Source organism: Sminthopsis crassicaudata, chromosome 3 (genome assembly GCF_048593235.1).
Source record: "Sminthopsis crassicaudata isolate SCR6 chromosome 3, ASM4859323v1, whole genome shotgun sequence".
Taxonomy (NCBI): Eukaryota; Metazoa; Chordata; class Mammalia; order Dasyuromorphia; family Dasyuridae; genus Sminthopsis; species Sminthopsis crassicaudata.
This window is the reverse complement of record NC_133619.1, coordinates 406,553,174-406,566,591: the sequence shown is the minus strand read 5'-3', so window position 1 is coordinate 406,566,591 and position 13,418 is coordinate 406,553,174. Positions and strand designations below refer to the sequence as shown.

Sequence of the window (13,418 nt, the reverse complement as noted above, 5' to 3'; positions counted from 1 at the left end):
CAGGGAAGGAGGTATCACATTCAACAGGCGGGAGGGGGGGCAAGTCATCATAGAGAAGATAGTAAGAGAGGACCTAGTTACTTACATTGTGTACAGGTAAAGTAGATTCACAGAAACTACATCTAAAGTAGTTAGTAAGTGAGTAACATATTGAAGTGAGTGTGACTTCAATCCCTAGTGCAATTCCAGGATATCTTATTAAAAGAATGTCTTGTGGGCATTTAAAAATTTGATTTTTAGGAGTTACTGCATTTTTATCAAGATTAGGCCATGTCACTCTAATCTCATTTGCTTTTCTGTGAGGATTCCTAGACTGTTAGATCAAAGGAATGACATAGATTTAGTAGGCCTGAATTTCAGCAAAGCATTGGACAAAATCTTTCATGAAATCTTTGCAGACAAGATGGCTGATGTTGGCTGGACAAAATATAATTAGCTTAGTTTAAGCTCATTGAAGAAATAATCCAAAGAATAGTCATTAATAAATCCTTGTCAGCTTGGCATTGGTGGTTTTGTATCTTTCCTTGGTTCTGGACTATTTAATATAAAGTTAGAGATGGATGACATGTTTATAACATTGGCAGATAACAAGAAATGGAGAGATAGAGCTAACATTTTGGTGACAGATCCAGGATTCCAAAAGATTTCAATGGGCTAGAATCATGGCCTGTATCAAATAAGATAAAATAAAGAAAGAATAAAAATTAAATCCTAAACTTTGGTCAAAGAATAAGTATAGGTTTCCTCTTCATGCTTCTTTTTTTCCTTCTTCTTCCTCCTCCTCCTCCTTCAAGGGCCAGTAAAGAGATAAAGAGTGAAAATAAATTCATGAAGGTGAGTGCCTGATGGAGCAGAGGCCCAAAGGAGACCACAGGGGGCAGGATCAAGGGGAGAGTTGATGGCCTCAGCTTTGGCAAGAAGGAGGAAGATAAAATAGAAAAAGACTTAGAAGCCAGGTGCTGTGATGCTAATCTATAATCTTTGATACTGGGGGAGGCTGAAGTTGGTGAATTGTTGAAGTTCAAGATTTCTGAGCTTCTGTATGGCCAAAGCTGATTATATGCCATAACTAAGTCTGGCACTAATATGGTTAGCCTCTGGGGACATGGAGCCCTCAGAGATCCCTGGGAATATAGAAAAAAGGTAAACTGATGCAGGTCACAAAGGAAAGAAGTCAAAGCTTCTATGATGATTAGCAGTAAGATTGAGCCCATAAGAAATTACTGCACTTCTAGCTTGAGTGAGATAACAATAACTACTATTTTTTATAGCACTTGCTACGTGCCAGGCACTATTTTAAGCATTTTACAATTATTACCTTTTTTTTGAAGGAGTTAGGTGCTATTATCACCCCTGATATATGAATGAGGAAACTGAGGCAGCAGTAAAGTGACTTTCCCCGGTTCACATAGCTAGTTAATGTTTTAGTTAGATTTGAACTCAGGTCTTTCTGACTCCAGACACAGTGCTCTATTCACATGCTACTCAAATAGGAAGATCTTGTTTTTAAAAATGAACAGAGGAACAGAGCAGTAGAGATGGGAATACTCATGTAGGATGCCTTTAATGTATTCAGGAAGGTTGTTCTTATGGATGGAAATAGTTTGTAGGATTAGGAGCTAAAGTTTTGAAATTGTCGGGGCAAGGATTGAATTAGGGAGACAGTAAGATAGGAATGAAGCAGGAAGATTATATATCACAGAAGATGATCAAAAATCAGAATTAGTTAATGCTGGAAGGGTTGTAAAAAGGCAATCACATTGACATGTTGTTAGTGGATCTTTGAATTGATAAAGTCATTCTGGAAAGTAATGTGGAAATTTGAAAATAGAGTCACTAAAATGTCCAAAGTTTTGGCACACAGAATTCCAAGGAGGTCTTTAAAAAAAAAAGAAATCCTCCATTAGCACCAAATATTTATAGGAGCATTTTTTCTTTTTTTGGTCAGATGTTAGGATTACTAGGTGAGAACTCAGGTTGTCTGGACAATTATAAGGTGAGAACTCAGGTTGACTTGACAGTTCTCTGGTTCAGACCTGTAAAGGGAGTTTACACCTTAGGAATCCTAGAAGGAGCAAGCTCATTGGTTGAAGTGGTTCTTCCCCGAAGCCCTTGCATTATCCCACGCCCATTCTCTGGGAGGATAAAAAGAGGCAACATTGAGCTTGGAAAGCAGTCTGGACTGGGGAAGGACAAGGGCTGGAGGATAGCACTTCAGGAAGAGGAGAAGTCTCTGCATTACATCAGGCCTGATGGGGCTCTCTGCAGGAAGGGAAGTCACTTCTCTGGACAAGAGTTAACGGCAACTGCCTGGAGACAACGGTTCTCTACAGGAAGAAGAATCTGTCTGAGAGATTTGAGTAGACACAGCAGATCTCTTCCCAGAGAGCGATCCGGCAGCTTCTGGAGACGACAGCTTGCTACAATTGGCGCCCAACGTGGGGCTCGAACCCACGACCCTGAGATTAAGAGTCTCATGCTCTACCGACTGAGACATGATAGCATGCTCCTGTGTTCATACTGCTAGAGAAGAGTCACTAAAAAGGAGCAATTAGTTGGGATGAGCAAATGGTACCCATACTATTTTTTGTATTTTGCTTAAGTCCAATTATTATTGGGAGTCAAAAGTAGGGGTGGGGAAAGGAGAATGGACAGTTAGTCAATTATCAATCTATGGCTGTTGAGATATGACCTGATATTTTGCGGCTCCTTTTAAAAAAAGGCATTAAAATTCTTTCAGGAGTGCTTCATGGTTAATCCTGGTAGTATGTCATTAGTATTGACTGCCTTTAGTTCTTCCTCTTTTAGTTTCTGCCTTTTCTATTTTTTCTCTCTGTGTTATGCAGCAAGGACGTTTTGTCTCCTGGGTTATCAGGAGGTGATGCCGTCATGTTCTTGTGAGCTGGTACAAATTGTTTTCCCCAATTTGCTATTGTTTTCTAGAGAAACTGACTTCTGTTTACCAGAACTGGCACAGTCTGGTGCTTGAGCATACATACTGCTGATTGGTGGCCAAGAGAAAATTCTGGTGATGCATTGGTCAATTAATTTGTAATTAAGAAGCTTTAGAAATATTAGATATTTACAGGATAGTGGGGAGAAAATATGTGTGTGTAATATAGATTTTAGTATCTTATCATACTTTAGCAGTCACTGGAAATATGATTCTGTTCTTCCTTCTGAGAATATTTCCCTATTTAGAAAACAGAATAATCAAAAAATTCAGGGGCAAGTTTACTTGTAATGCATTTTTAGTAGTCCATGTATAAGAGATATTTTTGCTTGAAACCAGTATGTGTATGTGTTTATCATTCATGCTGTTTGCCTTCTACAAAGACCATTTGGAATAGGTGCAGATACAAAGATGATTGAGGCGGGGGCTCTGACCTGTCTTATTATCCAGAAACATTCTGGAGAAACTTATAACGTCAAAGGAGCATAGAGTTAGACTTGGATGAGAATTTGAAGTATAATCCATTCATTCCAGGAAACTGAGGCATAAAGATGTTAAGAGATTTGCCTAGGGTCACACACCTAGAAGGTGTCTAAGGTGGGATTTCATATAGTGACTAAAGCATATAAAATTTCATAAAGAATGCCCTCTGTAGGGTGTTGGAAGTACACTGATTATTTCACAATGTTAGTATTTAATTATGGTTAATTTATCTAAATTAAACTCTTTTGTAGCCATGTTTTAAAACAGATAAGAGCTCTGAGTATTTGTGTACACAGTTGTGTGCACATGAAGGAGAGAAATCTATTGTATGTTGCATCCCCATGTACTAAGTTATTCCTCTCCCAGTTTTCTAATTTCTATTAATTTTGAAATTCCAAAGATCTTCCTGATTCCAAATTCAGTATTCTTCTATAATTCAACTTTGCCTAAATGAGGATTTATTTATTATGTCTTCTCTTTGCTAGCAAGAACAAAAGAGAAAATAACCTGTAGTTTTTCAAATGGCTTACACCATTTTGGAAGGAAACATATTTAGTAAATACAAAATATATGTATATGTATATATTTTATACTAAATACAAAATAATTTCCTTTTTATGGGGAGAAGCGTTACTAATTGGAGAGCAACAGGAAAGGCTTTTCTAGGAGATATCTCCTTAAGTGAGATGTATATGGAGTTAAGGATTCCTAGAGACAGGAGTAAAGGAGCGAGTGTAATTTATGCATGAAGGATATTCTGGGTATGTATGTGTATGAATACATATAAGTTCCATAAAGGTTCTATTCCAATACCTTTTTGTGGACTATATTCTATATATGTATATATATACATATACAATGTATCAAATACATATAATATATATCAAACACACACAGTATATGTTAAATACATATTATGTATATATATATATATATCAAATACATATATCAAACATAATCTATAGTAAATATACCATGTATTACACAATATATCAAACACATTACATGTGTATATATCTCAAACATATTATGTACATATTTATCACTATTTATATACATCATACATCATATATCAACCTCATTATATATGTTAAACAATATAGAACATATACTATGTATATATATTTATTTTATATGTACATATATATGCAATTATATATGTCACACATTTATATATACATACTATTATGCACATTTAGTGTATACCAAGCTCTCATCATATAATATATATACTAAACACACACATATATAAAATGTACATTCATGTGTGCCTATATATAAATGTTTGTATCATATATGTGTGTGTATACACACACACACACACACACACACAAGGTAACTAAGGAATCTCAAACAATCAACCTTTTTTAAAGAGCCTACTATTTGTCAGGCTGTGATAAGCACCTGGTATACAAAAAGAAGCAAAAAGCAGTTCCTGTTCAAAAGGAGCTTACAGCCTAATGAGGGAGACAACATGTAAACAATGCATAGAAAGGATAAAGAGGAAATAATTGACAACAACAACAACAACAACCAATAGATTATAGAAGGGCTGGAGAAGATTTCCAATAAAAAAAAGGATTTTATTTGGAACTTAAAGGAAGCTATGGGAGTTCAGTAGATGGAGTGGAGGAGGAATAACAGGCGTAGGGGATTAGTGAGGCTTTAAACTTAAATAATATATTCTTATTTTAAAATAATATGGAGTATATGCTTAGGGAGAATGAGCTTGTGATTTATTTACCTAAGCAATAGCATGAGAAATTTTGAATTATTTCATGTGGAAAATATCATTTCTCTTTGTTCATATTTGTGCACATGTACAGGGACAAAGTGATCTGTTGAAGAATGCCAAGAATGAAGCCCTGGAGAACATGAAGCAGATACAACTAGCATGTTTGTCCTGTGGCTTGAGCAAAGCAGCTGCTGGTGGTGCTGAAGCAAAGAGCAAGAGAAGCCTCGAGGCAATTGAGGAGAAGGAAACTGGAGATGAGAATGGAAGGCTCTAAACTGAAGCACAACTACTGGGCTTGTCCTTTGGGTCAAGGACTTGAAACTGTTTTTTAGAGCATTTAGAATTTCACAAAGAATGCCCTCTCTAGGGTGTTGGAAGTACATAGATTATTTCACAATGTCAGTATTTAATTGTGGTTAATTTATCTAAGTTAAAACTTTTTGTAGCCATGTTTTAAAATAGAACAAAGCTCTGTGTGTTTATGTACACAGGTATGTGCACCTGAAGGAGAGAGATTGGACAAAATCTATTGTCTGCTGCATCTCCATGTACTAAGTTATTTTTCTCCCAGTTTTCTAATATCTGTTAATTTTGAAATTCTGAAGAGTATTTCTTGTAACTTGTAACTTGTAAGGTTTTTACCTTATTTTACTTTCTTGCTTTTGTCATTTAATTGAGAGCTCTTAATATATCTTATTGTTGAAGGAAGCCAAATTTATCAATAGATAGATGTTTTGATAGATTAAAATATAGATTAGAATAAATTCTCTGAATCACACTATCGATGTGAATCAATAAAAACAATAATAAACCAGCAGAATTTATGGATAGATCACCAAAGCCATTGCATTCAGCTATTGCTGTTTGAAATTTATTTTTTAAAAATTCATTTATTAGAATTCAGGAAAGTAATGCACCTGAGACTAACGAACACCTGTAACTTCAGTGGACAAGGCAATCATGAGTGAATTAATGGTCACCAACAAGGGACTTGGTAACACAGTGAAAGTTGTTTGCCATTAGGATTTTAATGCAGAAATGATATTTAGGAGTTCTGAAATTTCAGTATTAGTATTTGTAGAAAGTTCTTGAACTTTAGAAAACATGAGCCATGTGATAGATTTGTATGATCAATGAGGAGCCATTGAGTATATCTTGATGAGAATTTTAATGAAGTGTTTGATTGCTTTAAAGGTTACAGAATTGTAGATATAGAGGTGGAATGGATCTCAGATGTCATCTAGCTCAGCCCCCTAATTTTGCAGATGAGAAAATGGAGGCCCAGGAAGGTTAGAAAAAGCTCCAACTAAAGGGAACTACTATTGCTATCATCATCCTCATCATTATTGTTGAAACTAGATCTCTCTACCTTGCCCAGTCTGTAATGTTATCATTCATGGACCTGTTCCACTGCGGATTGTCATGGAAGCTTTGACCTACTCAAATTCCAATCTAGACTAGTTCATCCCTCCTTAGACAACTTAGTGGCAAACTTCTCAAGAAACTCATATGTTGGTGCTGGACTTGGTGTGGACATCTGATTGCCTTTAGCCCTACTGCAGCTCAGAACTCCCTAGCTCAAACAACCCTCCAGCCTTAGCCTCCCCAGTAGCAGGGGTGCATTTGTGTATATTGCTGCCACACCCAGCTAAAAGAACAGTATTCTTGTAAAGTGATAGTATATAGAATGATACAGGTGTCTAACAGTGGGGTAAGTTTTGAGAAATAACCAATTTCAAGGTACTTTTAACACACCTTGGAAGCCAAGAAGAGACAAATTAGCCTCCTACCATGGTAGAATCTGTGTCATTGTTGTTATTCCATCTTACTGATAATGTACTTGAGTGTAATATGTATGTTATCTCTGACAGAACAATATGTTCTATGGTTATAAAAAGAATATATTTATTTAAAGCATTGCTTTTATTTTGAAAAGCTACTTAATTAATTTGATTAACAAATGTGCTAATTTTTTGAATTTAATGGAAGGTAATTGTTGAGAGTTTGCCTATCTTAAAAATCTAATATTGTTAGTATGTTAAGTTATTCTGACTTCCTCTTAAAATTATGTTCATGTTGCACATTACTGAGAGAGTAAAAATATGGAAAAAACCCTTTGACTTGTATTTCTTTAGTAAACTAATTGAAAAACATGTATTATAAAGCAAGTGGAAGCAAGTAGGCATCTAAGTATTATCTGGCTTATAAAATATGATACAAAAAGTTCTGCTGTTTCTCAGTGAGACAACTATGATAGGTGATAAATTAAGATAGGATATGTTATTATATAAATGTTTTTTAGTCCAAATGGTGCCTCAGTATCCTCAAAATATTTCAGTAACAACTCCAAATGCCTTTTGCTGACAGAAGTGACAGTATTTTTTAAATGAGAGCAGGATCAATTTGTATTTTTCAAGGGATGCTATTTCATAACTTGTTTTTAACATTTAGCACATCTAAAGCTTGAACATATTTTTATATTTCCCTTAAAATGTGCTCACATTTCTTTTTTCCTGGTTTTGTTTTGAAGAAAGGCAAAAGATCCAGGTGGTTTTTATTCTTGTAAATGATAGAGGAGTTAATTGGAGAATGGGCAATTGGCCTAAATGTTGTGATTTTACCTTGATCAAAGAAATATAAGCTAAGATAAGCAAAGCTCATAATTGCAAAATCACCAAAATTTTATGGTTAGGAATAAACTCAGCCAAATTAGGCTGAAAAACAATTCCTATAACCATGTGCAGGACAAGAGATCATCTAGCTTCTACTTGAAGATCTCCCACTGGGCTTCTTAAGAATCTATGTTAAAAAAATAGGTGTTATGATCTGCTAACTTGTTATGATTATTATTATTAAAATGAAGGAGTATTTTATATTAAATTTGTAAGGAAGTTATACTTACTTAAATTATGGATTGCTAATATTCACTGATGAAGGAGGTTTTTACACTACTTTCAGCAGTGATAAAATCATAGGTTCGTCTCCCTTTGTTCCTTCCCCCCCAAAACAAACAAACAAAAACTCTACATGAACTTAGCAAAACCTGGGTATTTGGGCATCTACATAGCATAGATGATAGCGTGTCAGGCTTAAAGCCAGGAATATTTCTCTTCCTGAGTTCAAATATCTCCTTAGACACTTAGCTGTGTGACCCTGGGCAAGTCACTTAGTCCTGTTTGCCTCAGTTTCCTCCTCTATGAAATGAGCTGGAGAAGGAAATGACACAGAACTCTAATATCTTTACCAAGAAAACTCCAAATGGAGTCAGGAAGAGCGACTGAAATCACTGAACAACAACAAAATATTTTTTATAACATCTTGAGATCTTACTGACCTCGATGCTGACGTCGGTGTGGTCAGTTGGAGAAAGCGAGGCAATCATAGCTTGCTTACTCTTGGAAGTCAGATCTTCTGAATCTGAGTGTCTTTTCTATTTCACCACAGGAGGGTTAATTGTATGATTTTCAACAAAGAACAGTATATTGGAGTTATTTTTATTTAGAGCAGTAATCTGGGATTTCAACTTCCTTAAACTCTACCTTCCCAAGTGCAAAGTGAAGTATTGAAAATAAGAGGGCACAGAACTTTTAGGGAGAAATCTGGAAGAGACTTTGGTTGTTATATAGTCCAAATCTTTTATAAATGATGGCCAGATACATTATTTGCCTAAGATTATTCAGTAGTAAGCCCTTGGCGTCTACATCAACATTCATCCCACTGTACTCTGCTGCTTCCTTTCTTTTCATGACATGTTTTGATCCAGAAAAAAAAAGTATTACTGGTGGGTTTGGGACATCCTAAAGCTATGAATCCTAAGGTCATGGCTCATTAAAAAGCCACAAGACATTATGGGCATGCCTTTAAGCATTCATGGGGTCAACTTTCTCTTTGATGGCACCATCTGGACAGTTCTGATATGGGCAACTTTTGCTACAATGATAGAACACAGAATTTTCCATTCTGTATCCATGTGTTTCTAAATCTATCACATAATAATGCTTGTCTCTTTAGCAAAATTTCCCTTTGGAAATAATGTATAATATTTGCCAGATTGCAGGTTTGCAAATAGGTCAAAAACAAACAAACCAAGAAGTAACAACAATTAAATACAACAAAATTAGAAAATCCAGCATTTTTTTCCAGAAGATATTAATAACTTTTGAAATATAGGGAGGAAGGTAAGTAAACCCCTGATGTTGGGAATTGACAAAACTTTTTTTAAGCTGGTTAGACTTTTTATTTGGTTACTTGATATTATAGAAAACTTTTGAAGCTTTTGAAATAAGTATTGTTTGGATCTATATATTAAGATGTTAACTCATGATTGATAGTTCCTTTTAGTTTTATAGAAAGGCTGTGTAAAGGCTGAATATGATAGGAAATCTTACAAATAATAACCCCAAAGCATCTTAATCATACATCTCCCAGAAGTTTCATTTAGTGTTTCAGTTTGCTGCACAGGCCTAAACAGGCCAATTGTTGTTTTCCTGATGACTACAACAAATCAGCATGGACGACATGGAACCACGCAGCACTTTAACACGTAGGGTTGAAAAGGATCTAGTCTTACTAGACTCCTGCCCCATCTCATTTTACAGATGTGAATGCTGAATGTAAAGAGAGAAGTAATAGATCATGAATTCAAGTATTATAAGTAGCATATTTGGAACTAAACGTAGGTCTTCTGACTAATTTTTTCCCTCTCTATAGCTGTTCTTTCTTTATATTATGTTATAATATGCTATTATATTATTATTATTATTACTCCACCTAGACTCCTACTTGCCTCCTTTCTTTTCCTCATTCCCTTGCCTAAGCAACTCAAAATTGTTGGATTGATCATATAGCTTGGTTGAGATGGGATTTACCAATACTATTACTTCTGATGAAATGGAGGACCAAGGGCATTCTTACCTGACTTTTGCCTCCTAAGGTTCTCCAGACTTTGCCATCTGCTTTGCCTCTATGCCCTGAAAAATCCTCATCGGAATAATTATTGAAGTCATCAAAAGCCACTGTGCTTTGCCATCAGCCCCCTTTGATGTACCCTAAGGACATTCAGACATTTCCTCTCAGACCTGAAGTTACATTTCCTTTAGTATGTAATCTCCCTTCCATAGATTGTAAACTCCTTAAAAATAGAAGCATTCTAAGCTTTTCCTCCTTCTCCTCCTCCTCCTCCTCCTCCTCTCTTCTCCTCCTCCTCCTCCTCCTCCTCTCTTCTCCTCCTCCTCCTCCCTTCTCCTCCTCCTCCTCCTCCCTTCTTCTCTTCCTCCTCCTCCTCCTCCCCTCTTCTTCTTCTCCTCCTCCTCTTCCTCCTCCTCCTCCTCCCTTCTTCTTCTTCTCCTCCTCCTCCTCCTCCCTTCTCCTCCTCCTCCCTTCTCCTCCTCCTCCTCCTCCTCCTTCTTCTTCTTCTTTTTCTTCTTCTTCTTCTTCCTCAGTGCTGTGCATATACCACACTGCTTCTGAAAAGGATGTTTTGCTTTGACTAACAGGAAAATTAACTAGGATGACCATTGTCAGCTGTATCATGTGGGTTTGGAAAGTCCCTCATTAAGGCAGTTTCCCTGTTCCCTCTTGTCCCTTGAATTCTGGTCTTGAGTCTATCATCTGTAAATTGTTTCCTTCTAGTGTTAAAATATTTAAATGCTTGGGATCTGCATTTGAGGCAAAGAATGCCAAATTTTAAGAAGCTATATTGATTGTCTCCATTTTTTTGTGTGTATATTTTGTTTGTACATGTGAACTTCTTGAGAGCAAGGAATGACTGTCTCTTTGTGTGTCTCTGTTCTCAGTGTTCCCCTTTCCCTTATTCTTCTCTTCCCCCTCTCCTCCTATCTTATATCTCTTTCTTTTCCTTCCTTCCTTCCTTCCTGCCTTCCTTTTTCTATTCTTCTTCTTCTTCTTCTTCTTCTTCTTCTTCTTCTTCTTCTTCTTCTTCTTCTTCTTCTTCTTCTTCTTCTTCTTCTTCTTCTTCTTCTTCTTCTTCTTCTTCTTCTTCTTCTTCTTCTTCTTCTTCTCCTCCTCCTCCTCCTCCTTCTCCTCCTCCTCCTCCTCCTCCTCCTCCTCCTCCTCCTTCTCCTCCTCCTTCTCCTCCTCCTTCTCCTCCTCCTTCTCCTCCTCCTCCTCCTCCTCCTCCTCTCTTCTCCTCCTCCTCCTCCTCCTCCTCCTCTCTTCTCCTCCTCCTCCTCCTCCTCCCTTCTCCTCCTCCTCCTCCTCCTCCCTTCTTCTCTTCCTCCTCCTCCTCCTCCCCTCTTCTTCTTCTCCTCCTCCTCTTCCTCCTCCTCCTCCTCCCTTCTTCTTCTTCTCCTCCTCCTCCTCCTCCCTTCTCCTCCTCCTCCCTTCTCCTCCTCCTCCTTCTCCTCCTCCTCCTTCTTCTTCTTTTTCTTCTTCTTCTTCTTCTTCTTCTTCTTCTTCTTCTTCTTCTTCTTCTTCTTCTTCTTCTTCTTCTTCTTCTTCTTCTTCTTCTTCTTCTTCTTCTTCTTCTTCTTCTTCTTCTTCTTTCTCTCTCTGTCTCTCTCTCTCTGTCTCTGTCTCTCTTTCCCTGTCTATCTCTTTCTTTCTTTTCTCTCTCTATACTCACAGCTCTGTACAGTGCCTGGTACACAGTGTGTGCTTAATAAATGTTTATTGACTGACTTGAATTCACTTCTATTTTACTCCTATTTTCTCTATCAAAGAAAATGCACTTCACCTTGAAATAGGTTGTATGTAAAAAGTTACAAAGACAATGAAATCCAAGAGAAATGAGGAAAGAGCAAAGGATCCATCATGTAAGTATTCTCTTACTATCTCTTTCTGCCTAGATGAATTACCTTCCAAGGGAATGTAAAAAACTTATTGATGTTATTGCTTGAACTGATGATATTGATCTTGGAACACTGTAGAAGCCAGGAGAGTTGTAATGTAAATTCTAACAATGGAAATTGGAAAACATTTACAATGGAAAATAATTATTATTTATAAGCCAGCACAAACCAATGGAGGACAAATCATGTCAGACTAGACTCGTTGCCATTTTACATAGTCTCTTGTTTTTTGTTAGTTGGTTGATTGGTCTAGATCTATAATTTCATTGGTATAAGGGACTCCTAGAATGCAGGTAGGCAACTTGTCTTTGATTTAGGGTCTCTTTAATTTGGTAATGGACATACAGTTTATGTCCTTGGGTCACATAACCAGAATGTCAGAAGCAGGACTTGAATCTAGGTCTTTTTGGCTTCAATTCCAAGCACAAATGTACTAATATAAATAGATTTGGATAAAACTATAAACATTGCACACATATTTGCATTTGGTTCTGGTTGCCACAATTTGATAGGATTATTAACCAGGGGATAGATATACATTACGTATAGATACGTGGTAGGAATTGGAAATGTTTAACCTAGAGAAGTAGTTGGTGGGTGTGGAAAGGAACAATATTTTTTAAGCAAGGCAGGTACTGTATTGAGAGCTTTACAAATATTATCTCCTTTGATCTTCCCAACAATCCTGAGAAGTGAGTACTATTACTATTAAAAATTTGGAGGCAAACAGAGTTGAAGTGACTTGCACAGGATCACACAGCTCATAAGTGTATGAGGACGCATTAGCACCAGGTCTTCCTCACTCTAGGCCTGATGATGTATTTACTGAATCATATAGCACTCTTTATGTGAATGGTAGGCAGGGCTTTATGGTTGCTATTTATAGATATTAGCAGGTTTGTCTTGTGCAAGAATTTGTACTGCTTGTTTTGCTCTGATCTAGAAGGCAGTCCAATTCACCTCCCCCTAATTCCACTTATCTTTTTTTTTTTTTTTTCCCCTTTCTGAGGCTGGGGTTAAGTGACTTGCCCAGGGTCACACAGCTAGGAAATGTTAAGTGTCTGAGACCAGATTTGAACTCAGATCCTCCTGACTTCAGGGCTGGTGCTCTATCCACTGCACCACCTAGCTGCTCCTAATTCCACTTATCTTGATTGATGTTTACTCATGGCATCAAGATCGGTTAGTCAAGATGACCTGAACCTTGGGTGCACTACAAAAGTAGATCCAAAAAGAATGAAGTTCAGTAAGCATAAGTGAAGACTAGATGGGAAAGGAAAAGGAAATTCCTTAATCCAAGATGGAGGAGTGACTACGTAGGAAAATGGCAGAAAATGATCTAGAGCTCAAAGGAGTAGAGACTTATAAATGGAAAATTGGAAAAGCTCTCAAAGGCTTTCTTAGTAAAGGCTAATCTTAGAGCCAGCATCTTTGGTGA

At 36.9% G+C, this 13,418-nt stretch overlaps 1 protein-coding gene across 2 annotated transcripts in view; it reads left to right on the top strand.

Moving 5' to 3' along the window:
- Nucleotides 1-6,079, top strand: part of PLCL1 (phospholipase C like 1 (inactive)) — a 413,553-nt gene extending 407,474 nt beyond the window's left edge. The window contains exon 6 of one of the 2 annotated variants that reach the window (XM_074302773.1): nucleotides 5,263-6,079. In XM_074302773.1, coding sequence (XP_074158874.1) covers nucleotides 5,263-5,445 — 183 coding nt within the window. In that variant the 3' untranslated portion in view covers nucleotides 5,446-6,079. The remainder of the gene's footprint in view (nucleotides 1-5,262) is intronic. The other variant, XM_074302774.1, reaches the window with a different exon arrangement.
- The last annotated feature ends 7,339 nt before the right edge of the window (nucleotides 6,080-13,418 follow it).